Source organism: Platichthys flesus, chromosome 3 (assembly GCF_949316205.1).
Source record: "Platichthys flesus chromosome 3, fPlaFle2.1, whole genome shotgun sequence".
Lineage (NCBI taxonomy): Eukaryota > Metazoa > Chordata > Actinopteri > Pleuronectiformes > Pleuronectidae > Platichthys > Platichthys flesus.
In genome coordinates this window covers 12,172,651-12,199,086 of record NC_084947.1, presented here as the reverse complement: position 1 = coordinate 12,199,086, position 26,436 = coordinate 12,172,651, and the positions used below count along the sequence as shown (strand labels likewise).

General features: G+C 40.4%; 3 protein-coding genes across 6 annotated transcripts in view; 2 read left to right on the top strand and 1 right to left on the bottom strand.

The window, feature by feature from the left end:
• LOC133943843 (membrane-associated phosphatidylinositol transfer protein 2-like) overlaps positions 1-13,784 on the bottom strand; it is a 46,511-nt gene extending 32,727 nt beyond the window's left edge. For all 4 annotated transcript variants that reach the window (XM_062381911.1, XM_062381907.1, XM_062381910.1 and 1 more), the window contains exon 1: positions 13,060-13,784. The gene's annotated coding sequence lies outside the window, so the exon portion shown is untranslated. The remainder of the gene's footprint in view (positions 1-13,059) is intronic.
• A 4,634-nt stretch (positions 13,785-18,418) lies between these two features.
• mtrfr (mitochondrial translation release factor in rescue) lies at positions 18,419-20,542 on the top strand. The gene is made up of 2 exons (XM_062385059.1): positions 18,419-18,892; positions 19,561-20,542. Exons 1-2 carry the CDS (start codon positions 18,623-18,625, stop codon positions 19,777-19,779), a joined length of 489 nt encoding a protein of 162 aa, XP_062241043.1. The 5' UTR covers positions 18,419-18,622; the 3' UTR covers positions 19,780-20,542.
• Positions 20,543-21,115: 573 nt separating this feature from the next.
• kmt5ab (lysine methyltransferase 5Ab) lies at positions 21,116-25,427 on the top strand. The gene is made up of 8 exons (XM_062384925.1): positions 21,116-21,269; positions 21,496-21,602; positions 22,654-22,801; positions 23,038-23,251; positions 23,374-23,461; positions 23,625-23,684; positions 23,872-24,062; positions 24,846-25,427. Exons 1-8 carry the CDS (start codon positions 21,251-21,253, stop codon positions 25,054-25,056), a joined length of 1,038 nt encoding a protein of 345 aa, XP_062240909.1. The 5' UTR covers positions 21,116-21,250; the 3' UTR covers positions 25,057-25,427.
• Positions 25,428-26,436: the final 1,009 nt, after the last annotated feature.

Sequence of the window (26,436 nt, the reverse complement as noted above, 5' to 3'; positions counted from 1 at the left end):
CTTTTTGATCCTCACAAATCCTCATTTAAATTTTTCTGTTGTTACTTTTTGAATAAAAATATTTTTGTATAACTACCCATCTAAAAGCACAATATGGGTAAAAAGAAATGATATTTTTGATATTTCATGCATGCGTTTTTCTTTGCTATGTTTGAAATAAATGTATTGTATCACTTAATATTCTAAATATTCATTAAATATCTTGTGTTTGATCAATTTTCCCAAATAATCAAAGTAAAAGCAAAAGGGCCTTCACTTTCGGTGATCGGGCTCTAATGGTCAAAAACGCAAAATGTCCGGATCTTTAAAAAAGTGAAAAACATTCCCCTGCCCCGTACCACATCATTCCACCAAGTTTCATGGAAATCTATTCAGTTATTTTTGTGAGATACAAAATGTAGATCACGGCTGTGGGGCCTTATCTTGTGCCACATACTGTAAATAAAGTAAGGTCCAAGCACGATGCGGCCTGGAACAAGGCCATCATCTGGGCCCAAGCTCCTCCACAGGCTAAGGAGGTGGGATGCACAACCTGCCCTTGTTCTTTTACTCATCGACGAAGTACAAGGGGAAAGCTAAAAATATTTCACACCCTCTGAGCATCTCATCCACTGCATCCTCCTCCTTCTCCTCTTCCTCCTACAGCAGTGTTGCAAGTATAAGGCCTGATTCTAAAAATGATCCTCGTTTACGTGGGGGAGAGGGAAGGACAAAAAGAAGCACAGGCACGGTGGAGAAAGTGGTGTCATAAAGAAATAAGTTTGCTGAAAAGATTGCTGCAGAAAACTGTTCATCTTCAACTAACTTTGATTTTTAGACTGCATATAGATTTGGCAAGACGTTCATGTTTATGGCATGATGTAAATCTAAGTATGTCACAGCTAATCAAATTCAGTTGTTTGCAGATGAACACTTTACTGCACTGCTTGGAAATGTTGCATGTAGCAAAACACGATTACAGAATAAAGTCATGTCGGTTTGTAATATGTTAGAGAACTTAGTCTTGACCATGACATCAAGTGGTGTGTAACTGCCTAACATGGAGATGTCGCAAAATGCTGTGAAAAATCCAATAGGACATTATAACGGGATTTAAAACATACATATTTACAAAAAGTGACTAAAATCAGAATACTCAAAATCATTGCTTATGCCTGCTATGATCAGACAATCATACTTCCTCCTCATTCACAACAGATCAGTGAACATCACACAATCTGCAGCTCAGTGGAAAAGAAGTGAGGTATAAATTGGATGCTCCCATAGCAAGTAATTAAAATTTTACAAAAATAAATCTGGTGCCTGGTGACTGCTGAGAACTTTAAGCTGCTTTAATAAGTGGAGGCATCGTTTTCTTATGCCTCGGCGATGCTAGTCAGCCCACCACTTTCCAAAACTAGCTAGTTTCAAACCAACTCTAATCAACTCATGGGCTGGAAATCAAAGTTAGATTACCTTATATGCAAATTACACTTGGAATAATCGGTTATGTACTGTGTCTAAATGAGCTTATCGCCACGTGATGCCATTCTCTCAGAGAGCTCAGACGGCCTATATCAACTTCGCACAGAGCAATCATATATAACTCCGGCAGAAAAGGAAAGCATTGATACCGTATCATTTTTGAAGCCCTCTACTTCATAAAGACGTGTCATGGGGGGGCAGGAGAGGGTGGGGGGCATCTCTGAATGGTAAACATTTGTATAAATATATAATTTCATGAAATAGAGACGCCCCAAACAGTTGGAGCATCGTAAGCAATATGGTTTGAAACACTAGCTGGGATTATGAGCCATGTTCAACCCAGAAATGTAGATTTGTATAAATTTGGCATTTCAATCAATCAATCAAATTTTATTTGTGTAGCCCATATTCACAAATTACAATTCATCTCATAGGGCTTTAACAGGGTGTGACATCCTATGTCCTTAACCCTCAGCAAGAGTAAGGAAAAACTACTAAAAACCCTTTTAACAGGGTAAAAATACGTAGAAACCCCTCACATGAGAGCCACATGTGAGGGATCCCTCTCACAGGACGGACAGAAGTGCAATAGATGCCAAGTGCAGGAAAACATCATCAAGATTAAAGTCTCTAGCATTATTTGATGAGGGTAGACATCCCGAAGGACAACCCCAACATGACATGCCAAGCAGTCCCGCTGCAATCACAGTCCATGGTCAGCAACCAGCAGGACCACGATCCACCATCCATTTCATGTAATTTTTAAAGCAGCATTTATGCATTTCATCTGACTATTATAATTAAATCTAATTCAACTGTGCAGTGTCTCTATGGAGGAGCTTGGTTAAATGTGATATATCTACAAGTTCTGACAGCAAACAGCTTGACACAAAGCTATAACATTTGTAGCAGCCTAAAATGTTTGCCATTAGACATTTTAATGAAAAAGTGGCATAAAATCATTAAGTTAATGTAGACGCAAACCCTTTTCTGCCCGGTTTATATTTAGATTCCGCACAACAACAAAAAAAAAGGCAGAATTCCAATAACAGTTAATCATACTTCTTTTAAAATAAGTACGTCGAAGAAGAGAAATGAAATGGATTAAACTCTACAAAATGTTTTGCCTGAGGCCAAAATGTATTCCCTTTTCTGCCCCTTTATCCTCTCTATCATTGCTTGAAAGGGGTTACCATGGAGACACAGAGGGCCGTCTCGTCATTGGTTTGCAGAGATGAAGTCAGAGTGACGAGGAAAGTAGAGCCCGGTCGCTGCTGGGGCTGATACTTCTTTCTCCGTTTCTCCTGTTTCTCCACTTTCACTTTTCTCTCTTCTTTCAACCACCAAGCCAATTTGCACCAAACTCAGCAACAGTTACTGCTTCTACCATATCGTCAACCCAAATATATTCTGCTAGTGTGCGATACATGCAGATGACAGTTCTCTTTATAACACAATGCAGCTAAAATGAAGTGGTGGGAGTGACTTAGAATAAGACATAAGCCTTAGCACAGCTACTTGTGCTTCAAAGATCTAAAACGCTGCTTTAATGCTTATTTTGTACTTTGGTCTAGAATGGCAAGATTTTCAAAACCTGCATCACTCTGAGGACTTAGGAAATGCTCTCTGCCATATGTAATTATGATACAAGTTTATTCAATACAATTTTAAATTACCTCAGTAGATGACTAATAGCTCATGCCCGAAATATCTAGCAGTGATGTAGAAGAATGAGAAATCACTATTCAGTTCATTGAAACCTTGGGGGAAAATTAGTCTTCATGCCCCAGTTTTCTCATTCTCTAGAAGCCGAGAGAAAAATGGATGTAAAAACTTAGTGTGACGTGGGAGCAGGAAGGGAAAAGGCAAGCATCAGCTGAAAAGTTATTACAGGAACAACAAGAATGAAACTTGAAGAGCTCATACCTCCGCCAAGGAGCCAAATCCCCCTAAATTCATTCAAACTGCACCAAATCTCACACACATTTTTTTTCTTCAAGATCCAAGGAAAATTACCTGGAAGAACTTTGAAAATGTCGTGGATCCTCGCCCTAATACTGCATCTTCCAACAAGTTTCGTGGTAATCTGTCAAGTAGTTTCTGTGCAATTGTGCTTACAAACCAACAAACTAATCAAAAGGACAGGGATGAGAACATGAGGTTATGAGAAACTAATGGAAAAGGGAAGTTTAAAAGATGTTTAATCTGTGTACACGGATAACGGTGGTATAAACCCTTCGTAAGTACAGTAATATAAGACTTCACTCTTGTTTTACTGATGGCAAACCAATAAATTAATAAAGGAAACCACACGAAACACGACTCTGACCTCCACATAACAACCTCCAACGAGTCTCAGCTCTTCTTTTTATGCTTTGGTCTTTCGTTCTGTCAACGGGTCAAGGACACTGTAGATCCAAGTCAACCGTCAATGATAAGAAAGCCGCTCATAAAAACAGCAGTGGCCATCCATCTGCCCTTTGATGAAATACCTCCAACTCTCTTGAGCAGCAGGAATAATGCAGGCTTCCCAAAAGTGTTCTACCCAGTGACCGAAGACAGAAAGCCGTCTCTCCCGCTGACCATAAAAGGCCACTTTCAAAGATGCTCACGGTCCTGCGACTTTTGGCGAACATTTCCGCGGGTTGTGAGGTCAGGTTTCCAACTCTGTGGAAAACCAGGCTTTTCTGCACTGGGGATTTTCTCCATCAGGGACTATGAAAACCAGACAGACTTAATGAGTCTACTCGAACATCTCTGTCACGCAGACACACCAAGCTGAATGGAGACGTGGTGCTTTGTCTGGCAAATGGAAGCAAAGAATGGGCACAATGCAGGAAGACTCCATAATAAAAGCCTGTAAACCAGGAGGGGAAAAGGGAAAGAGGTGAGGGGGCAGCAAAGGGGGGGGGGGGGGGGGGGGGGAGTTAGGGTCTGAAGGAGTCTATTTATAGCATCTGAGAAACCAGGTGTCTGCAGCCAATAGAAAAGAAAAGGGGAGAGTGGGTAAAGTGAAGCAGCGCTGTCACTTTCATTTTACATGACCCATGTGAGTCAGAGAGCGCTGCAAGGACTGGGGGGGTGGGTGTAACAGACACAAACAAATGTAAAAATGACATATACAGTCTATACGGACACAAAACACAAGGGAATTAATTCAGCATGAACACTGGGGGTGAACGATAATATATATCAAACAAAATGTGATTTATGTTGACACACTGAAACCCGGGCAGGAAGACGTCCACTAACCAGACCTTTGTCCAGTGATGGGCTGGTGCAAGCAGCATTTCAATTTCATAATAGAGTATGCTCTTTACAGATTAGATATTAGTTATAAGTTTGACCAATCACCATTCAGTCTCAGTTGAATCATGTATTTATAGCATCAAATTAAAGAGCATTAGAGCAACTATCAGTGTGATAAGAAATACCTACAATGACTCAGACCACCTATTGCTTTTTGGTTCGGTTGATCGGGGTGCTTTAGCTTCACTTATAGGAGGGGCAAAATATATATACACACACATTCACACAGTTATACGAATGCCATTGTAGGAACATTAGCAGTGATGTACAATTCATCAGCTTGCTCGTCTGGGATGCGTGGGGACACGTTGTGCTGCTGTTGTCCCTGTTGAAAGCTCAACAACCAATATTAGCATCCAGGGAGCTTAGGTGGGATGACGGGGTCGAGAAGGAAGGACTTGAATGAGACCCAGAAAACACAATGTTCATTCAGTGCTTGGCTGGCATCCAGGTGCATGATGGGGGCTGGTTTGATATACTGTCATGATGCCTGATAAAAAAACAAATCTAAATGTAAAAAAAATCTAATTGGACCTTCAGATAACCAGCCAGCTGGCAATGCATCCCTATTCTAAGATGAGATTGATCCCCTAAAATTAGATTGTAAGTGCTGTTTCTCCCTTTGGATGCACAAACGATTGAAAAGGCAACAATCTAAATATATTTCCACAAATCTGGTACCAGTTAAAGAACATTTTTAAATATTCTTTGGGAGCCCTGAGAAATATTTAGCGATCAGTGGATAGAGCTGCGGTAACATCGAAACATGTGTTCAACCAATCAGGAGTCAGTCTCAGCTGTCAAATATGACGTTTCACCCAAACCAAATAAATGATAAAAACCAAACCAATGAAAATAAATACTTGAGCAAAGTGGAAAAATAAACTACCTAAAAGTACCATAGACATGATTGAGAAAAAAGTGTTTGATATACTGCAGCCAGCCACCAATTTGTATTATTTCATCTTAATACACAGTCTGTAGTGCTGATAACCAGTCCATGTTTCATAGTGAGGAGGCTCACTATACCTAACTGATCATTCGGGCCAGCCAAGTCAAATACATTTTATTTATGTGGCCCAAAATCAATAATCACAATCAATTAAATTCCGACACCAACCATCCTTGAAACAGGATCAGCACGTGTTTCTGTGCTGCAGTACATCTGTTTCAGCTGCGTTGAGTCATGACAGTCGCAGTAAATTAAACTGTGACATCGATGCCCAGGCAGATCAATTAGCTGTTAGCGTAGCTGTCTTTCTGTGTTAGGCAGATGTGCAACACAGGAACTGTTTGTTGCTGCCTACCACCACAGACAATGGCATAAAAAGAAAATGGAAGATACGGCTTAAAAAAAGACTTCTTAGCTCAAAAAAGATTACGGCAATGTGATAAATTCAACAGCAATAGATGACAAAGAGAAAAGAAAATAAAGTTTCCGTAATAAGTTAATAATTACTATTACATCTGAGGGTTCAATATGTGACATATGATATGTTACATAACACATGTATATACATATTTACCCTCATAAATATACAATATAGTTAATACAACATACGTGTAGATGCCTGAAATTAAAGACATTCTACTATTTTTATATTTAAAAATACAGTATGCAGAATATATTCATTATGATCAGTAGGTTCCCTGTCACCATCTTCGTTTCCACTGTTTCCAAAAAGACTCAGAGAACCTGTTGTTGTGTCAAATAAGCCAAATTGTGGGTTTAGTGCAGTGAATAAAGAAACAGGAAGTGGTGTTTCTCATCTACTCATCATAATCCAATTTCAAAGCAGACGTCGGGCTGATCACGACAATGATTCAGCAGACTCAACAATTCACAAGAGTTGGAAATTCCAGCATAAAAAAATAGTCACATATATTGTCACCTTCACAGACTGTGAAACATATCATCACCCTGAAAACCACTCAGTCGCATTATTTTGAGCTGACCAAACAACCTTCAGCAACTGTTTGCCAAGTGTAACTCAAGGTACTTCCTGTTCCACCACTACCAAACCAAACAAGTTAACAAGCCTGCCTGAAAGATGAGACCTGAGGACCAGAGGAAATTAGACAAAGTTGCTTTGTTTACGAATAAACATTTTAAAATGGTCTTAAACAGAAAAATCACCCATCACTTGCTGAAGTCCCCTGATGTTCTGTCAGTGCCTATAAAAATCAGTCTTCATTGACTGTCACATAAATGACTCAAGCATGACATAAGTCTTTGTACCCTGGACTTATCAGCTGTGGGAAAAAATGACAAAATGTTTACACTATATACAAAACATGACGGATGTGTGTTGCTGCATGCTCATGTTACAATCTCCACATCTCACTACAAACTAGTCAAATTAATTGACTTTTCTAATATCCTGAACACAAGAAACCATATGAGCAATGCACCTTCTTAAGAAATTAACCTTTGAGAGACTATGAGGTACAAGCCACAGAATTTTCCACAGAACAGAAGATACTACATGAGGAATCTTAGTTGGGCACATGTTACATATGTATCTGCTCTATCATGTCCATTCAAAGTATTCTTATATTATTCTTATTATATTACGATACATTGCTTTGTACATTAAATTAAATTACAACAAAATACAAATGTTTTCATTCGTGTCTGTATGTTGGTTTATGTGTTATTTAACAGCATTTCACTAAAACTAAAGGGCAGATTTCCATGAAGCTTTGTAGAAGAATGCGGTATGGGTTAGTGAAGTGGACGTTCGATTTGGGTGCGGAATGCAGATCTGGACCAGGTGGTGGATAAGATTTGTTTTTACATTTTTACCAATTTTTCTGGGTATAATTCATTGATTTTGATAAATAAATGAAAAACTGGCATATTTAGGGAAGTTCATGAAATTGGTATGGGTTGATTGGCTTTATTGATCCGAGGTAAGTGCTGTTCTGGGTGCCTTTCTAAATATTACTTCATCTTATTACTTACCTAACTAACTTTTTGTATTGTATGAATTGTGCAACGGATCTCTTCCGGGCATTAAATGTTACAGATGTGGAACCAAAAGATGTGGTGAGCAGCCGAGTGCGACATGCAAACTTCAAACTGACAGGAAGTGAGACTTTGTTTTCTTTCCCTGCCTTAAACATGACTACTTTATGGCTGTATACCCATTTGTCATTGTTATTCTTGATAGTGACAGGATTATTTAATTACTAGGTAAGTCAACTAATGATTGTAATAGGAACATAGAAGACCTGTCACATGTCAAATTAAAAAAAACAAATATCAACCCAGTCCTATAAAAACTCAAACAAGGCTGGGAAACTCAGAGCTGCAGGCTCCTCTGTCAGAAATTTTCCACTCCACAGTCACTCAGATATACGGCATAGATTTACATATTCTCACAGTGTTTTCCCTCTGACCATCAGCGGGTTGTAAGGCACTCCTGCAACTGTAGAACATCAAAGTGATGGATATGTTTAGCCTTACAGGGAGAGGCCTGTGTGACATGAATGAGCAAACATTCCCTCAGTATCTGAATTAAGTTATTATCCTTATTTATCAAATAGGTCATCAAAAGGCTGTTTTTTTTTTAACTGCACCAGATCGGCTTTAATTCATAAAATACAACTTGTTCCCAGGGACGGAGAGAAGACTTATCACAACTGTACCGAACAGACAATCGACCAATTCATAATCACCTCCATATAATATTTATAGTTACTGAATATTTTAAATTTAGTAAAATTACTTTTGAATTACTATTGAGCACTTTTCTGAGGGAGCGATATCATCAATTCTAAATCAACTTCAATGTAGTCTAAACCAATTTAACGTTAATTAATTATAGGCAGCATATCACAAGAAAGGCATAACAGTTCCGTTTTTTCACACACGCACATATATCAGTTTATAAGCTGGATTTTTTAACCAGGGGAAATTGGTTAAAATTTTCAATAAAGAACAACTTCACTTGACACACGTCCAGTTAACGACAGAAAGTAGTTGAAAATAAACATGTTATGCTTAAGAAGCATTTTTTTCATTTCCAGGATATATTTTTTATAATATTTATGTATTTGAAATCTAGTAAAAAAGTATTTACAGTGAGTAGGTTATCAACCAATTTAATTCTACATCGACGTGATCTTAACCAGTTTGACTTTAATTTCCTTATAATATAAGCAACATATTGCTTTAGGTGCATTTACATTACAAAACTAAAGATCACATTAAAAACAAGCCTCCACATTATTTAGGCCTGAGGTCAAAGAAATGTGTCTTATCCCTTTAAGAGTAGCTAAAGAATTAAAAAAAGCTGATGCTGCCAATGAGATTGAAGAGTGAATACACATGTTTAGTTAAATCTGTCCAACATCATGGCACAGCCCCAGTGTCTGCACTCGCACACTTGTAAATATACTCAGAGTGTATTTATATACATAAGGAAAAGGCAGAATGTGAAATCTGTGAGAGCTTGTTGTGAACTCTCTCTCTCTGTCTCCAAGACCTTTCCAGCCCTACATGCACCTTTCTGAATGTCTGCAATGCTGCAGAACCTGATTGAGGCAAGAGCCCACAATTCATAGAACACAACATTTTATGAAAAGAAGGCTTATAAATCCACTTCCTTACGGTTTCCTCATGTACTCACACATTTTCACTGAGCACATAGGTGATGTCAACTAAAATCTGTCATGCCCGGTTATTCAAGGACGACATTGGGACTGAGGCCTAGTCGGAACTATCGACTTTGTTTAACAAATAATTAACTATTAGAGATGTTCCAAAACAGATACCACCATCAGAAATGCCAGGTTGTGCATCAGCGAGTCCGACATTCTATGCACCAATCTGATACCATATTTTTAAGTCTATTTGTTTCACCAAGATAAAACTGCCATGTACTTTTCTTGTAAATCACTTCTAAGTCTTCTGCTTCTTCTTCTCCAAAACCGCATTTGGGCTGACAAGTGCCGTTTTTAGAGCGGCTAGTAAGTGATATCTGGTAGTGTAGCATTAGCCCAGTGCTAGCTTAAATGTCAGTAAACACTATACTGTTGCCAGTTACAACACAGGTTATCTCAAACATTGACAAAAACATTGTTCGAAAGTGCACAAAGAGTTCAAAGAAGCAAAGGGAAAGGCTGGACACCTCATTCAGACATCATCAAAATTCAACAATATCTGGCAGGGAAGACGGTAGTGGGACATCTCTATTAACAACAGTTTACAATCTAAACTGTAGAAATAAACTAATTAGGAGAAACAGATTCGGCAAAAGCTTAAAGTCAGTATAGGGAATTGTTTATTTGCATTAGGGGCACAGTTTGCTTCAGAAAACTGGTTCGACAAATATCTCGAGGAGCTGCATGTGTATGTTAGAACTGGTGTGATTGGTAAAGAAGTCAGTGCGTCCTTCCACGAGGAACATTTGAATTACAGATCGGTGATGCATCGCCTAAGCAGTCTGCCCTTAATTGTCAGCAGCACTTAAGAGGGTGAAGAACAAGGCGCAGCGAAGGAAGGGTGTTGATGTTGTAGCTCCTCTTGACACAAATTAATGGCATGAAAGCATTTCCTGCGAGTCGCAGAGAGCTTTTGTTGGCTTATTATTACAATCAGCAACAAAAGCACTTATTTGTATGTCAGCTAAAAGAAAAAGGAGGAACATGTTTCTAAAAGAAAAAAAACTGAAGTGACTCAGAAGAGAACTATCTGTGTTCAGACAAAAAGTTGCTTTTATGCCTATAATTCAGCACAGGAAGGAATGCACATCATCTATTTTTTGCAAACTGCTCTTGCAGTGAACTTTACCATCACAGTTTCTGTTTTCATGCTTCTATGTAAAAATGTCAAAGCCAAGATCAAAGAGCGGCTGATGCTCAGTGGATTACACAATCCAGACAACCGTTACAGCCTACATGAGGCAGCACGCAAGTTTTAACATGTCACAGTAGGAGTCTCCTGGATTTTGCCCAGGCTGGAACTTGTTCTTATTCAAGGCTGGGTGGTGATCGATAGCAAAGTCAAAAAACTCTCCTCAGATTTTCAGAGACATACTGCCATGTTGGAAATAAAGCAGGGGGGTCAGAGCAGCCCTTGTACCACAGCCATCATCTGGACGACAATGATCCGACGAGTCAGCACGGCATCAATGACTCACCCACCCAGGCCCAGCTGAGTCAAGAGGAATGGCTTGATGCTGAAACTCATAAAGTCAAACTGATAAGGAACCCGGCCTATAGGAAGACATACACAACCTCGTGACATGCAGGTTAGGGCTGGGCAGTAAAACAATTACCAGTCATTTTTCGCAAAACAACTTTTTATCAATAGCAATATAACAAAAGTCCAATAGATATGAGTGAGGTGGTATAACACATTATCAATTGACCTCAGATTTGAAGATGTTTGATCATGAAGCAAGTTTAAAAGCACAAACCACCCTCAGGGGCAAAAATCAGTCATCAAACTTCACGAAAATATTTATGTGACATTCATTGTGGTTATGAATATCGACCGATGTGAAATGTTTTATCTTGATGTAATTTTCAGCCATATCTTCCAGTCCTAGTCTGCATCCTACACCCTTGCCCTTCTGCATCCTACACCCTTGCCCTTCCTATTATCCTCTTAGTCCTCCTGGCTAAAGAAAAACCATATCAAACTAAGTGAAACCTGCAGCAGATAACACTAGGGAGATAATCAGGCACCAAAAGGGCAACAACATTGAGCCTGAAAAAATCTGTAATTCCTGCTAATAGGAGGGCGTGCGTGATAACATCAGAAGAGCGTATGGTCAGGATAAGAGAGAGCAGCATTTCATCAGCTGGAACAGGCATGTCAGTGTCAGTGTGACAGCAACAGAGCCCCAGCATGAGAGCATGTAGAGCGACTTCAGGCCAAAAGACAGAGCCAGCCCTACCAACACGACAACCAAGAAGCTGCATTGGGCCACGCAGCCATCGGACTTGAAAATGTGATGATTTAAATTGCATTTACTGCATGTGCAACAACAAGGCTGAAAGCATTATATTGTTGAACATTTTTCAAAAGAAATCAACCATGTGAATGTTTTAATTATAATGAGTAAAGCTGCTTTCAGTCATGCACTGAACTGTAGAGAGCCTCCGGACACTCTCGAGAGGAGCTGTATGTGAGAGTGCAAACGTCAGAGTGAGAGCAGGGAGCAGCTCTCTGGCCAGCTCGCTTGTCCGAATGGGCCAATGTGAGAACACAGCAGCAGATACTGGGCAGGATTCACCATCAGCGAGACTGGTGACGTTTCTAACATAGGACGGACCCACAAGTGCAAAAAAACAAAAAAAATATCATCAAATATCTCAGGATGAAAATGTGATGCCATAATTGTGGAAGACAAAGATGTAAAGAGAGCTTTCGGGCCAACGCCGGTGTTGATAGGCTGTGGAATTAATACATTACATCCTCCGCCACTATTAACAGTCCGCAAATGTCTGTGTTGTTGAGAAAGCACCTGTGCAGACAATCTCCTGGGGTGCCGTTCAAACGCCAGAGAGAGACCAGCATCTGCGCCGCTGAAGCCTATAGACGGGGCAGAACATTAATGTTTTGACGTAGGTGTGCAAATACACAAATGAAACACTAGTAGAAGTAGAGTTTTTTTCTCTGGCATCTCTGTTTACTTCAGAACAATGGCGAGTGTTACTAAGCGGTTCGTGTTGGGAGTTGGAGCTGATAGATGTTGAAGAGCAATAACTTTTTCTGAAAGAACTGCAACAAAGAAAAGAAAGATGGGGTCCGTGTTCATGCCTTCAATTAATAAAAAAAAAAAGGCTGCGAGTCTGCAGGAGATGCAGCGCTACCAAGTGAACCAATCACAGCTCTTGTATTCTGCGTTGCCTCTACGAGTAGTTCAGTGTATGTGGAGGTGCAGGTCAGGGTACGGCGCAGGACTCTGCATTGGGTTACTTGTGGCTTACTAAAGAATTGGGCTTAAGGGGTCATAATACCTGCTCTATCCAGGGTCCCCTAACGTTTCCTGCTTAGGGCCCCCGAATGTACCGGCCCGGCCCTGGAGCAAGGCAAAGTTTGAGCTAAGGTGTAGAAAGATGGTGTTATTGTTTGTATGATCACTAAACGTGGCGGTGCATCCTGGAGAGTGGATGATGATGATGATGATGATGATGATGATGATGATGGTGGTGATGATGATGATGTTAAAACTAAATGAACTGGAGTAAACCCACCGTCAGTTAGTTACCTAGCAACACGGCCGCAGCACGGTAAAGACAGACTGATGGCTGCCGGTGCTCATCACATACCTGGACCTGACGCACGCCGATGAAGCTTCCCCCGCGGCTGCAGCTCACTTCGGCTCCGAGTTAAAGTTCAGCGGCTGCTCTCTGCTCTCTCGGCGGGTCACTGCTCTCACCGGCAGCGTGGGGTGGTGTGGCGGGGGAGAGGTTTTCTTGTTTTCCTCAGCTCGAGGCAGCAGGCGACTCGTCGAGCTGTGGAAGCGATGCCATCACTGACACGAACAGGTCTGAAGTCAGCCGCTGGTTTCCGTCTGCCGGCCGTGCGTGTGGCCCGTCAGCAGGGGAAGGGGCGCGGGTACGACATGTAAAGATGACGCGAGGAGAAACATCCTCAGCCCCGGAATGTTTGGTTTCTCTCTCCGCGGGCTTTCAGCCGCCGTTCCTGGACGTGTTCACTGAACCTCGAGACATCCTCGCGCCGGACACGCGCACGCTGGGTTTCCTCAAACGACAGGAAAGGCCAAAGTAGCTATGGAAACGTCAAAATGTCCTTGAATATATCCGGGCTGCCCCTCGCAGGAGTTGGCGGCTGGCGGCTCGTCCTGTGGAGGCGGTGAGGAGGTGGAGGCTGGGGGACACGACGCGGCCGTGAGCTCAGTCCAGCAGCAGCGGTCGCCTCCGTCCAGAGAACCGGGAAGAAGAGGGACGTGCGGACCGACGAAGAAGCCTCGACATGGTTAAGTTGTGACTCCTCAGGTCTGCGCCGCTGCGAGACTCCACAGTCGTTTCAGGCGGACATCTGCTGGGAGAGCACCAGCAACATCATTCTTTCCGGTGTGGGCTTCAAAGTAAAAGTCGGAGCTCCCTGCTAGTCTGCTGTGTATAGAGTGTATACCTCCGCCAGAGGCTAGTTTAATTCACCAGATATGCCTTTTTCAACTAAACACTGTCCCCTTTTAGTACATAGGACAAGATGAAGAATTCCCCTTGTATTTTCTAACAGCCTAATAAAGGCCTACAGCTTGTAATAATAATCATAATAATAGTTTACAAAATCAGAGAGGTAATGGTGTCAGATTTACTTTTAGCCTCAGCATATATATATATCTACTGCAGAAACCCATTGCGCACATCCTGCGCAGTAGGCCTCTGCGCACATCCTGCATAGAGGCCCATTGGGCACATCCTAAGCAGAAGCCTACTGCACACTTCCTGTGCAGAAGCCCATTGCGCACATCCTGCTCAGAAGCCCAATGCGCACTTTCTGCGCAGAAGCCCAATGGGCGGGAACTGTCATTTTATGCTTCTATGGATAAACACTTCAGAGAAAATATTTTCTACTTTACTACATATATTTGACAGCCTTACTTAAAAGTTACTTTTATATTTTTGGCTTTTAGATACTGGATGATTTAACATACTTTAAAACCTATTTTTAGAGAATAACCCAGTACTTTTCAACCTTGTCTTCGGACGCCTTACAAGAATCACAGTCTGCTGTAATGTCCTGAGGCGGCCCCCTGCTGGGTGCTGGGTTCCTCTGCTGCTCTTGCTTGGTTTGTGCAGCTTGTGATTAACTAAAGTTGTCCATAAAAGAAACTCTTAAAATCCATCGAGGGCAATTTGATGTACAACCAGCAATCAGTGCAGGACAAAAATAACCAATAATACAATGTAAATAAAACACAATATAAAAACCCTATAGACTAAGTAGCAGGGGGAAATTATCTATTAATAATTGAATTGATAAGTAGACCAACAGAAAATTACCCATCAACTATTTAGATATTCTCGAAACATTTAATTCTACTTTTATTTTCCTGTTTTGTTTCTAATAATTATTAATGTTGGTGACATTTGCTTAATAAATGGGTGGAGACTTTATAACCTCTGCTAAGGAGGTAATGTTTTCATCTCTGATTTGTCAGTCAACAGGTTTATGTAATAAACTACTGGACCAATAACCACACAACTTGGTAGAAGGAAGCTGCATGGATCAGAGATGAACCTATACGGCTCTGTTGAGCTCTACTCAATGGTCATTGAGATGCATTCAGTTCATCGTTCTCATAAAAGTGAATGTGTTCAATTAACGCATTCTTTTGCGTTCATTCATGCACAACACTAAAGGCCAAAACACTTGATGACGCTAAGGTTCACAACTGAAGTTATGTCCCTAACATCTGCTGATGGCCGCTGACACCTGCTAACATCTATTGGTAGTTGTAACTTAAATTGTGCAGAAGACCTTGAGGGATATTCACCATCTTGTCCTGTGTCCTAAAACAAGTAAAGAGAGTTTATAGACATAAGTGATCAACAATTGAGCCTCAACAACAACCCACAAAAGGGCAAGCAGTGTAGATAATGGGAGAATAGGTGGGTTTAATTACTCATTAGATGCATTCAAAACTGAGAGAAGAATGTCATGATTGACACCTGAGACTGGCTTGCGATTGGTCGAGCTCCATCCCCTGGATAGCGGGAGGAAGTGCAGAAGCTTCGTCCATGTTTATATACAAACCCAACATGTCTCATATAGAGAAAAAATGATGCTGTTAAAATTATGGTGACATTTTTTATGTCTGAGCAGCACAAACAATATGTAGTATTTTATTCTGAAGGACTGCTCACTCGTTTTCCGGTTTCTGTCTTTGTTGTGGCGGACTTGATGAAGCTGTGAAGACCCGCACAGACATGCAGTGGAGTTTCGAAAGGGGGGCGCCTCCTGCTGGTGAACGATTATATGACGTGCACTGGTATCATCACGTATCTCTCTGCAGACATTGACATTATAATAGCCCGTAAAGTAATAAATTATAGTTGCCACCGCCTATCGTATATCATCTCTACTGACTGCTGTGTTATTAACCGCCATTCAGAGAAAGACAACCCTACATTTATCCATGTGCATATTTTAAATGTGTGAAGGAACGAGTTCTTCGATATTGTACATTTACCTTCATCATGTAACTGAGTGACAAAGTTAATTAAATATGTTTTTTTTCCCATAGAAGGGTCACAGATTAGATGTCATAACTTTCTGAGCACTGCATCAACTGTGACTGTAAATTCTACAAGTGTGTACAACGTGTACATATTTCTCATAAGTGGTTTCCTCAACCTGCTCTGAAGGTTTTCTAAGAACAGGAAATCTGTTCCTTTTTTTGATAAAAATGAAAAAAACACACTAATTTTACCATTATATTGACACCATAAACAATATATTTACATTTCTTTTAATTCAATTTTGTAAATACAACAACCACAGAAGTACTTTTGTCTCCTTTCTATAATTCACACAAACATAGAGAGAATGCTGTACAGTTTTTGTAATCGTTCAACTATACATCTTACATAATATGTACTGCTGCCACACCTCAGATGAGTCTTTTTGAACAGATTCACTTGTCTACAGCACATGGTGTCACTTCCTGGTTTTGACCTCACAGCTTCACACTGCATTGGGTCTGATGTCTCACCGCATGCCCAATGAACTTAATGTGAATACACCACAAGGTCATACGTTCTTGATTCTTGAAAAACCAGCCAATCACACCGCTGTTGTGACCTCACTCTAAATGTCACAACAGTAAAAGATAGAACAAATAGACAGATACTCCACAGTGAATTTAGAGTGTTAAAGGGGTTTGGAACGTGGAGATTATTGCTTTGTATGACAAATGTATAAAACTGGTTTGATCTAGACTGAAAGCAGAATGCACATTAACGTGAAGATGTGTCTTTTTACAACAGTCACATAAGAATGACACAGTCAAGGCTAAAACGTGCTAAAGGGAGTATCCGTTGTTATGTGGGCACTGAAGATAAAGTTCATGTAATTAGGAATGCACCTCCCCCCCACCCGCACTATCAGTGAGATGTCACTACAGGTCATCAGAGAGATTGTCTTTTCCCTGTGACCTACATGGTTTCTTGATTTACTAATTATAGTCTATGTCAAGGGAGAAAAAGAGGAAGCGTTACATAACACACGTTTAATTAAAACCATATAAAAAAAATTATGAAACTAGTTTGCAATTAAGGTATTTATAGCTTTAAATGGACATCAGTTCTTTTCCTTGAGTGAATCTCACCTTTCCAGGCATCCTGCACTGATCCTTCAGAACCTACAGCACAAACATGACAAACGCTATTAAATTCAATAGTAATGTCTTTTGAAGTGTTAATGGAGAGTGTTGTACAATGTGAATGACACATAATTAATTTAAAAAACAAGCAAACCTGCTGCACTGTCGAGTGAAGAGGTGATTATAAATCCACTATCCCTGTTGATACTCTGCTATACAGATTTTAACCATAAACTTTAACATGCTTCAAAAAGGACAAGTTGGGCCTTAGGTCAACATTCAGATTGTGGCAACTACCCGAAGACCACTGAGTTGATCTAATAGGACCTGCAGGCTCATAAGAAGTACACAAATCATTAATAGGATTTGCCTTTTTACAGAAGAATTATGGACATGTCAGCGCAGGAAACAAACTGTTGTAAAAACCAACAATAATCAGTGTCATACATGAATACAGTTACAGTGAAGTACAGTATATCCAGAGCCTATATGAATAGGGATCTTTATATATGCACATCACAGGCTAGCAACACAGAGCCACAGTATAAAAACCTGTTGAGATTGGAACCCCATATAATTCTATAAGGTTGTTAAAACTATCAGGTATCTGCTTTTACCTGTGAACAAACATCATGTTGAATGTAAAATATACAAAAGGCAACAGAAAGGGCGACTGCAGCCGGTTTCTTTCACGCTTGATGATAGATCGGTACCATCACAGAACTTCCAGAACGTTGACTATGAGGACCTTGCCACAGAAAACTTCAGAACGCTTCTACCCTTTAGACATTTTTTGAAAACAACTTCCAACTTCCATTTGTAATTGTTTTATATAACTTATATTTTTTAGGCCTATTTATTTTATCTGTCAAGTCTAACGTAACTGTATTTAATTTGGCAATTTAATATTTTTTTTTACTTTAGAATGAAAAAATGTTTTTTTGGGGTAAATTGTTCAATTGTTAAATTAGTTTGCCCTTTGTTGTTGTTGATGCTCCCCCCCCCCTTCACACCTTTTTCTGTCTGTGATATTACGAAAACACGATATCATGTAAATAAGGATCACTCACTAATGTATTTCTTGAGTATAAATTAAGGTTGCACAGCACTTGTACATGTTCCTTCAATAAATTATTTATATTTTACAACTTTCACAGACAATATCGTAGGGTGTTAACCAGAAGAAGCCTTTAAAGAAAGTCAAACTTTACAAGTGTATCCTCAAATGTTTGTACAATTTAAAAACCTGCCAGTTTTGTTTTGGCACACGGTGGCGGTAGAGATTAAACCACATAGCTGCTCTTTCGGTCACGAAGAAAACAGGCGGTTACTGATTGGCTGACACGACAGGCGACAGGGGCGTAGAAGAAGATGTGACCGGAAAAACAAGAGCACGCTGATGTGACGATAAACAGACTGAACATATAAATACAGTAAATTTTACGTGGACAGACGTCACTTGTGAGGGAGTTCATATTTATGTTTGGTGACGTACAACCTGATGTCATGATGTCGATCACTCGCTCCGCTTGAAGGAAATGTCTCGACTTGTCCCGCTCATCACGTCAGTGTCCAGACGGGTCTTATGGAGGAGGGGGTGTCCCGGTGTCTCCCCTCCTCTGAACCCGCTCCCTGGACTCACATGGGTGCCTGCGGCCGGTAAGAAGGACCTGGTGGACCTGCCCGTCCTGGACGAAGACGAGCTGGAGGAGCAGTTTGTGAGAGGATCCGGTCCCGGAGGACAAGCCACCAACAAGACCAGCAACTGTGTGGTGCTCAAACACGTCCCCACCGGGATCGTAGTGAAGGTACGTGCGGTGTCAAACTACATACTGAGGTCCAGCAGATCACTTCAGAAACTGAAAAGAATAAGGCTCCTTTAAAGGTTCAGTGTGTAAGATTTAGGCAATAGGGATCTATTGGCAGACATTGTATATACAATACTTCTTGTGATGCTTTCACTAGTCTGTTTCATCTTTATTATACCAATTGATGTTTTCTTTACCCTAGAATGGGCCCTTTATATTCATATACTAAATCTGGAGCTAGTCCTCTCTACAGAGGCCGCCATGTTGTTTACAGTAGCCCAGACTGGACAAACTAGACACCTTTTGAGTTTTTATGACAACTGAAGGCCATCACAGGTTCTTTTTCATGTTTAGAGGGGGGTTTGGGAGTGAGGAGGTGAGGGTTGTTCAGCTGAAACATGCAACTTCATCAATAGATGTCACTAAATTCTACTCACTGAACCTTTTAAAGGGGAAATGTTGTGCTTTTTCCGCGTTTCCCTTCCCTCTAGTGTGCTATATATTGTTGTGTCTATTTTCTCTGTGCCGTTATGTCACACATGTGCATAATAATAATGTGCCCAGCGGCTTGTCGAGAAACATAGTATGGCACAGGTGGGGTTTTGCGAAAATAAAAGATTTGAGATTTACTATGTTCATATTTTGTCTTTGTACCATTTTCCCCTCAGTGCCATCAAACCAGATCTGTGGAAATAAACCGAAAGCGTGCCCGTGGAATCATGAGAGAGAAACTTGATGTTGCATATAAAGGAGAACTTAGTGAACTGATAGTAAAGAAGAAGGAGTCGGTGCATAAGAAACAAGAGAAGAAGAAGAAAGCACATGAGAATCTGGAGAGGAAAAGACTGTTTAAAGAAGCGCTGGTTACAGAATCCACACATGAATAAGTTATTTATTTGTAGAATATAAGAAGACATGAGTCCTTGAATATATCAATTTTATTTTGTGTCTGTGAAGACTGAGGAACAAACCAAGATAGGTAATGTCAAGGGTATCCAATCAAATAAGACTTTTATTTCTAGCATTTTTCATACAAAGCCAAGGAAAGAGTATTAAAAAAATTTAATAAAGTTGTTATAAAATAAAAAGGTTGGTGATGTGTAGTGAATCTTTTGATATTTAAAGGATGTTTCCCAAATTAATATTTAGTGCTTTAGGTACAGAATACAACATTCACCTGTAGGTGTGGTTTGATTCAGATTCACATACATTTTTTCATGACATAATTTCCCCCTCATCTATTTTTAGTAAATCCAATGAGTTTCAAGAGTCAACTCAGACAGGCAACACATTGTTATAAGACACCGTGGGCATCTCTTCGTTTGGTTGCTGTACAACATTTTACGCAGTTCACCACAAGATGTCTGCAAAATGTGGCTAAATACAGAGAAGACTTGAGGTGACGCCATTTTGCTGTCAGTTGTTCCTAATTGATGTCTACACCCAGACTATCACGAGTGGAAGCTGCTGTTTTGCTTGGAATCAAGAGGTGGACCAAACCTCTGTACTTGAATGAGATCTTGTTTGGAATGGGGGGGGATTCCATTTTTGTTTTAAAACCGTTGTAAAGCAAGATATATTGCTGAAAGTGGTTTTGAATTGCATTAAATCGTTTGTGCTGAGGCAAAAGTATAGCACATTTTCTAGTCCTTTTCAGGTATCACTCACTCCAGATCTGCAGGAATCAGATGACAACTATTATTATTGTTACTTTATGAGCTGATTTATAATAACAACTTGTCTGTCAGAACTGAAATCTGATTGAAAAAAACCACTGTTCCTGGACTCTCTCCCCATTATTCAAATGGGCCATGGATTTTTTTGAGCCCGTATTGCAAATATACTGCTCATATACGTTCAGTGATGTAGGAGACCTCTTTTATCCAGTTAAATTTAAAATAAAAAATTATTATCAGCCTATTTACAGCTGCTGTTTTATTTTGCCTGTCCTTAGTGATATGAGAAGCAGCTTTTCAAATCTAGGTGTACCTAGATTGAGCCTATACCATATATATCTTCCTAATATTCCAATAATGTTGAAAATCATAATACTGAAGATCATTATATCTGTACTGCAGCACACAAGAGAACAGCAGAGGTCTAACTGGGACACGTTTCAGAATGGGACCTTCCTTTTTTTTAATGCTGAACTGCAGCCAATGAGAGCGCTGCTGTCATGCTCGCGCTCCTCCCATCGCGGCCAAACAGCCAATCGGAGCAGCCGTAGGGTTTTTAAATCCTCCACGCTCTCACCGAACATCTCCACGGAGGCTCACCGGTGCCAGTCGATGCAGAGACGGGGGATTTAAAACTGAGGCCGCGCTGCACCCACTCCTCGTCCTCTTGGGTTTTATTCTGATGACGGACATGGCAAAAGGTGAACTTTGACAATGCTCTGTCATTTCTGTGTCAGCTTGTGGTAAACGCACAGCTGGAGTTGACGTGAAGCTAACGGCTAACGCTAGCTAGCCCAACTGGAGGGTCAACTTTGTGCAAATAAAAACGCAGCTGGTGGTTAAAAATAAAACCTGCGGGTGAGCGGAGTTGTGTGACTAACATAGCAGCGTATCTTGACGTGTTTCCGTGTTTTTTTTTTTTTAAAGGGAAGAAACACTTGCAGAGAACCGACGTGAAGCCCGAGGATAGCGTCGAGTACCAAGTCGCTTCAGGGGAGGGGACAAAAGAAAACAAACCAACTGCGAACAACAAGGTGAGCTTCAGTGTTGGGTTCAGCACCGACGCGACTTCTGCGTTAACGAGATGAAACGGTAAAGCCCAGGCTGCTTTTCACACATTGTGGTAAAGTTAGTGTGACAGGGCTCCTGCCTCAGTTTAGCAACGAATATAACATCCACTCACAAACTGCATTGACTACAGGAAGCTTCGTCTCGTTAACCAGACACGAGCCTGTCAGGAGAACCCTCCATCAGGCGGTGCACAGCTTCTCTAGGACTTTTTATCAAAGGCCAAATATTATGGTGTAGACAGTAAGTGGACCCATATCAACAGTGCTGCAGCTCTGAGATGTAAACACTGTGAGTCACCCTCACTGGATAAAGTGGTGAGCTACACAATAGAGCTGGGAAATAAGATGGTATCAATATTTAGAGCAAAATAACACAAGACCGATATGTCTTTATAACACAAATGATCTAAATCCGATTTGACACCTGTTGTTGTTTATCAAGTGTTTCTTTGCTTTCCATAAATATCGTTTCAAAGCCACAACTTTCACTCAGAAGCTAAAATCAGCCTTTAAACATTAGACATTTATATCTGTCTATGTATTTTGGCTTATCCCCCAGAACTATACCTGTAGAAGATGTCCTTACAGTTGGCTATAGGGGTTTGAGATTATGATCCATGCAGTCACAGAAAACCCAAAGTTTCCAGATTTCTGTGCAAGCAACGATGGTTATTAATATAGTCAGAAACTCTAATATATGTACCTATCAGAGATGGTGCTGTTACCATGGAGAGGAGCCACTCACAGCTGGAGATGACAGGCGGTACGATAAAGCCTTCATCAGCTGTTCAGTGTTTTCAGTTGGCTCCGGTCTGCGTTTTTACCATTTGGATTCTGAGGCTATCATTTTTTTAATGCTTTGGATTTTGTCAGCAGAACTTTACCTTTGAAAATGTTTACTATGCAAATGTTAGGCATCTTTGTTTGTATCACAACATTGCCTATACAACCACAAAACTCATATATATATATATTTATTTATTTTCATCAAGGTAAATAATAATTCTTTCTGTAGGATTCCGTAGGTAGAGTTCCGTCAATTTTCCTGAGTCTACGGAGTCCTAGAAAACCTAGATCCCCCCTGAGCGACAGTTCCAGCATGCTGATCCAGGAGGGAAATGAATCTGATGCAGCTACTCCTGACGTGTTGAAGCTGAAAAAAGGTGAATACCTAATTAACCTTATTAAAGAATTCGAATCCACTTATTTTGAAAAGCTGTTTTTAGATAATTTCTAATGCATGTATATCTCCCCCCTCCAACCCTGTTTGGTCAGCAGATACTTGTGTGCCACAGAACATGGTAGCAGTGTTTGCTGACGTATCTTCTGACAGAACTTGACCGTTTTATGAAAATGGTTAGGGCAGCTGTCAATTTTATTTTGTTTCTTTTTGTTTTAGACGTACCTAAAGAAGCGAAATGTGAGAGTTTTGAGTCCAAAGAGCAGAGGCCAGAAATTCCTTCTCTCAGTCATGGGATCAGAGAGCAGCCCGCTGTCCAACCTGATCAAAAAGAGCCCACCACGCACACAAATCATGTCAAGTCTGCAGCAGACGGCAAAGGTTCAGCATCCAAACCTCGGAGTCGAGCCGGTCACAAACTCGGAGCAAAGAAGTGAGAGCACAAAGCCAACATCAGGGTCGTGGGGGGGCAGCCAGCAGCCAGCAGCAGACACGAGACATGGTCTAGTTACTCAATCAAAATCTTTCATTATTGATCTTATCTGTGTTTTTCAGAACGGAAAACAAAGCTCCTCAAAACAGAAAGGTCACCGACTACTATCCCATCAGACGAAGCAACAGAAAAACAAAAGCAGAGTTAAAGGTTTGTATGAAAGATGTAATGAAAAGGGTTGAACATTTGTGTTAATAAATACAAAGTGAATTTCTGTTTGCTTTTTTGCTTTAGTTTTTGCCTTGTGTGTATAAAGATTTTGCAACTCTACCATACCGTTTAACTTTGACCCAATTATTCTAACTGTCAACAGAGTGAAGAACACAGATACATTGATGACCTGATAAAGAACGGCACTGAGGAAGGAATGCAGGTGACATTTAAGGATTCTTCTAATGTTGTGTCACTTTACTTCGAGAACGTACTGTGTGAATTTATATCTTCTTTCAAATCTGAATATTTTGTTTGTGACAAATTTATTTATACAGTGGTTAAACAATTCCTGCATCTTTACTACACCAGATAAGCATCACACTTAAGTTGCTTTTGAATGTTTAAAGGTCAAACACATCGAAGGAAAAGGAAGAGGAGTATTTGCTGTCAGGAGCTTCAAAAAAGCAGAGTTCGTTGTGGAGTACCATGGAGACCTGCTGGAACTGGCTGACGCTAAACAAAGAGAGGCCCAGTATGCTCTGGATCCCCAAACGGGCTGTTACATGTACTACTTCCAGTACCAATGCAAAACTTACTGGTTAGTAATGTCACCACTTTAATTCAGATTCTTTGTACAATTATCTGCTCTCATAATTCACGTCATCTTCTCTGGGTCTCAGACTTGATGTTTCTTGGACCCCGTTCGGATCTGGTACTAGCAGCCCTCTTGAGGGATCTGATCACAAGTGCTCAGCAGCAAATTCAGCTCTTGACGAATCCAAAATGTGTCCTGAGATCTGGTCATTGTGACCACATTGGGAGGTGCTGAGGGACAAATGTGGCGACATTCTTTTCACTGTGTAAACGTTAATGCTTCCTAGGCCACATATGAAGGACCGCCAACTCGGCTGACGTCCTCTGACCTGCTACAGTTGATAAACACTCACCACATAATGATTGCTAGCAGAGCTGCGCATTCATTCAGCCCCTCCTGACTCCACTCACCTTCTCTTGACACAGAAGCCTTGTCATAGGAAACATCTGTGAACTCAGACTTGAAAAAAACTATTTAATCTCTGCGAGCACATTATGTTCATGATTATTTGCATATAGTGAGGAAGTGAGATCTGATCACAAGTTCAGGACACATTTTACCGCCAGGAGTTATCAGGCGGATTTAGAGCGGTTCACACTGATCAAATCTCTCAGGACGGATATACAATACCAGAATCCTCTCTTCCAATTAAAGTCTCAGTTAAAAAAAAGTTCCATAATCAAGATTGCAGTAGACTTGAAAATGACATTCCTTTGTTTCTGCCTGACTTGTGGTGTGTATATCTTGTTACATCAACAGCTTAATATTTGTGTTGATATATTACAGTGTTGACGGTACAAAGGAAACAAGTCGTCTGGGAAGACTAATTAACCACAGTAAAACCGGAAACTGCCAGACCAAGCTTCACGAAATCGATGGAACTCCCCATCTGATCCTGGTGGCGTCTAGAGACATCGAGGCAGAGGAGGAGCTGCTGTACGACTATGGTGATCGGAGTAAAGCCTCCATCTCGGCTCACCCGTGGCTCAAAAACTGAAAGTTTGACCACCAGATTTTGTATTGAAGATGAATTGGTGCTCCCTGCTGTCCTGTTGGGTCTTTTTGTAAAAGATGCTACAGACGAGCGGCCCTCACATGCTTTTTTATTAAGTATAAAAAAATGATTTTGTTTTAATTGGAGGCTGAAGCTTCAACGTATGAAACATGTATTTTTGCAACGAACGTTTTTAATCATCGTTTTATATTTTTCTTATCTAACTGTAGCAGAGAGGTTTAAGCTTCAAGAGTATTTCTCCTGGCCAAGTAGCAGATCCTTTTGTAATGAATATAATTCTGACTTTCCAATTCTGCGATTGTAAATTATAACCTGTGCTGTAAATTGAGAAATAAACAGTTGAAATCTCAGAACAGCTGTGAAATAATTAATGGTTGAGATCTGGAAAACTATAAGATGCTCCGATACCATTTCCCCTTCCTGATACCAATATCTGGAATTTACCAGTGCATTTAAAAATAACATTAATTATGAAATGTATTTTAACTGTTGTATAATGCCAACTTGGAAGTGATGACTGCTATAATTAAAATACATGCAGAGAATGACTTAATAATTGTATTATCCAGTTTGAAAGGAAAACGCAACACTGCGTAACTTGACACTGACATACCTTTCATGTCGCCATTGTACTTGAGGGACTTTCCAGTATGAATTAATGCCAGATTGCTGATGTTAGCTCTGCCTAATGCTACACAGTCAGAAATTATTTCATTGTTGCTCTGAAAGGAGTTAAAGAAAATGATTTAAAGAGGTGGTATCAGAACATCTCTTTTCAAAATAAATGAATTAAAATGTGAGATCATACCTCATTTATGGCCTAACAGCCCCTTATAAAACCACATTTTACCAGATCTTTATTTGGATCTGCACCAAATTGCACCAAATTTAGCCGACTGAAATACAATATCAGTCGGCTAAACATTCCCACTAAAATCCATAAATTACCTGGGAAATCTGAAAAGGAAATAACTAAGTGTTAAGAACGTGAAAAGAATTCCTGGACCTGCCCCCAAAATGAATGGGATCATTTTTTGCTCATGTCACATCCTACCCAGTTTTGTGGAAATCTGCCCTGTTTGTGTATATCCTGCCGTCAAAAAAGCAAACTGAAGAAGGGTGAAGACATGACTTCCTTGATATTGGTAACTATGGCGCTCTAAGATGACACCCTCCTCCATTGTTTGAAATGCACATTGTGTTGCAGCAGAACAGAAGCGTTGACAGAGCAGACATGTGCCACAAAGCTCAGTTTGGTTCCGTTTTGGAACAAGTTATCTGCAGAGTCAAAGCAGAACAATGAGTATGATTCAGATAAAGTTAGTATTGAGGAACGTTAAGAATGAATTGAATCAGAATAAA

Bases quoted from the DNA above. Each gene is read 5' to 3' on its own strand.
- mtrfr (XM_062385059.1), top strand. From the start codon at position 18,623: ATGTCTCGACTTGTCCCGCTCATCACGTCAGTGTCCAGACGGGTCTTA. The intron at 18,893-19,560 runs GTACGTGCGGTG...TTTTCCCCTCAG, and splicing joins CCACCGGGATCGTAGTGAAG to TGCCATCAAACCAGATCTGT.
- kmt5ab (XM_062384925.1), top strand. The intron at 22,802-23,037 runs GTGAATACCTAA...TTTTTGTTTTAG, and splicing joins CGTGTTGAAGCTGAAAAAAG to ACGTACCTAAAGAAGCGAAA. The intron at 23,462-23,624 runs GTTTGTATGAAA...AACTGTCAACAG, and splicing joins AAACAAAAGCAGAGTTAAAG to AGTGAAGAACACAGATACAT.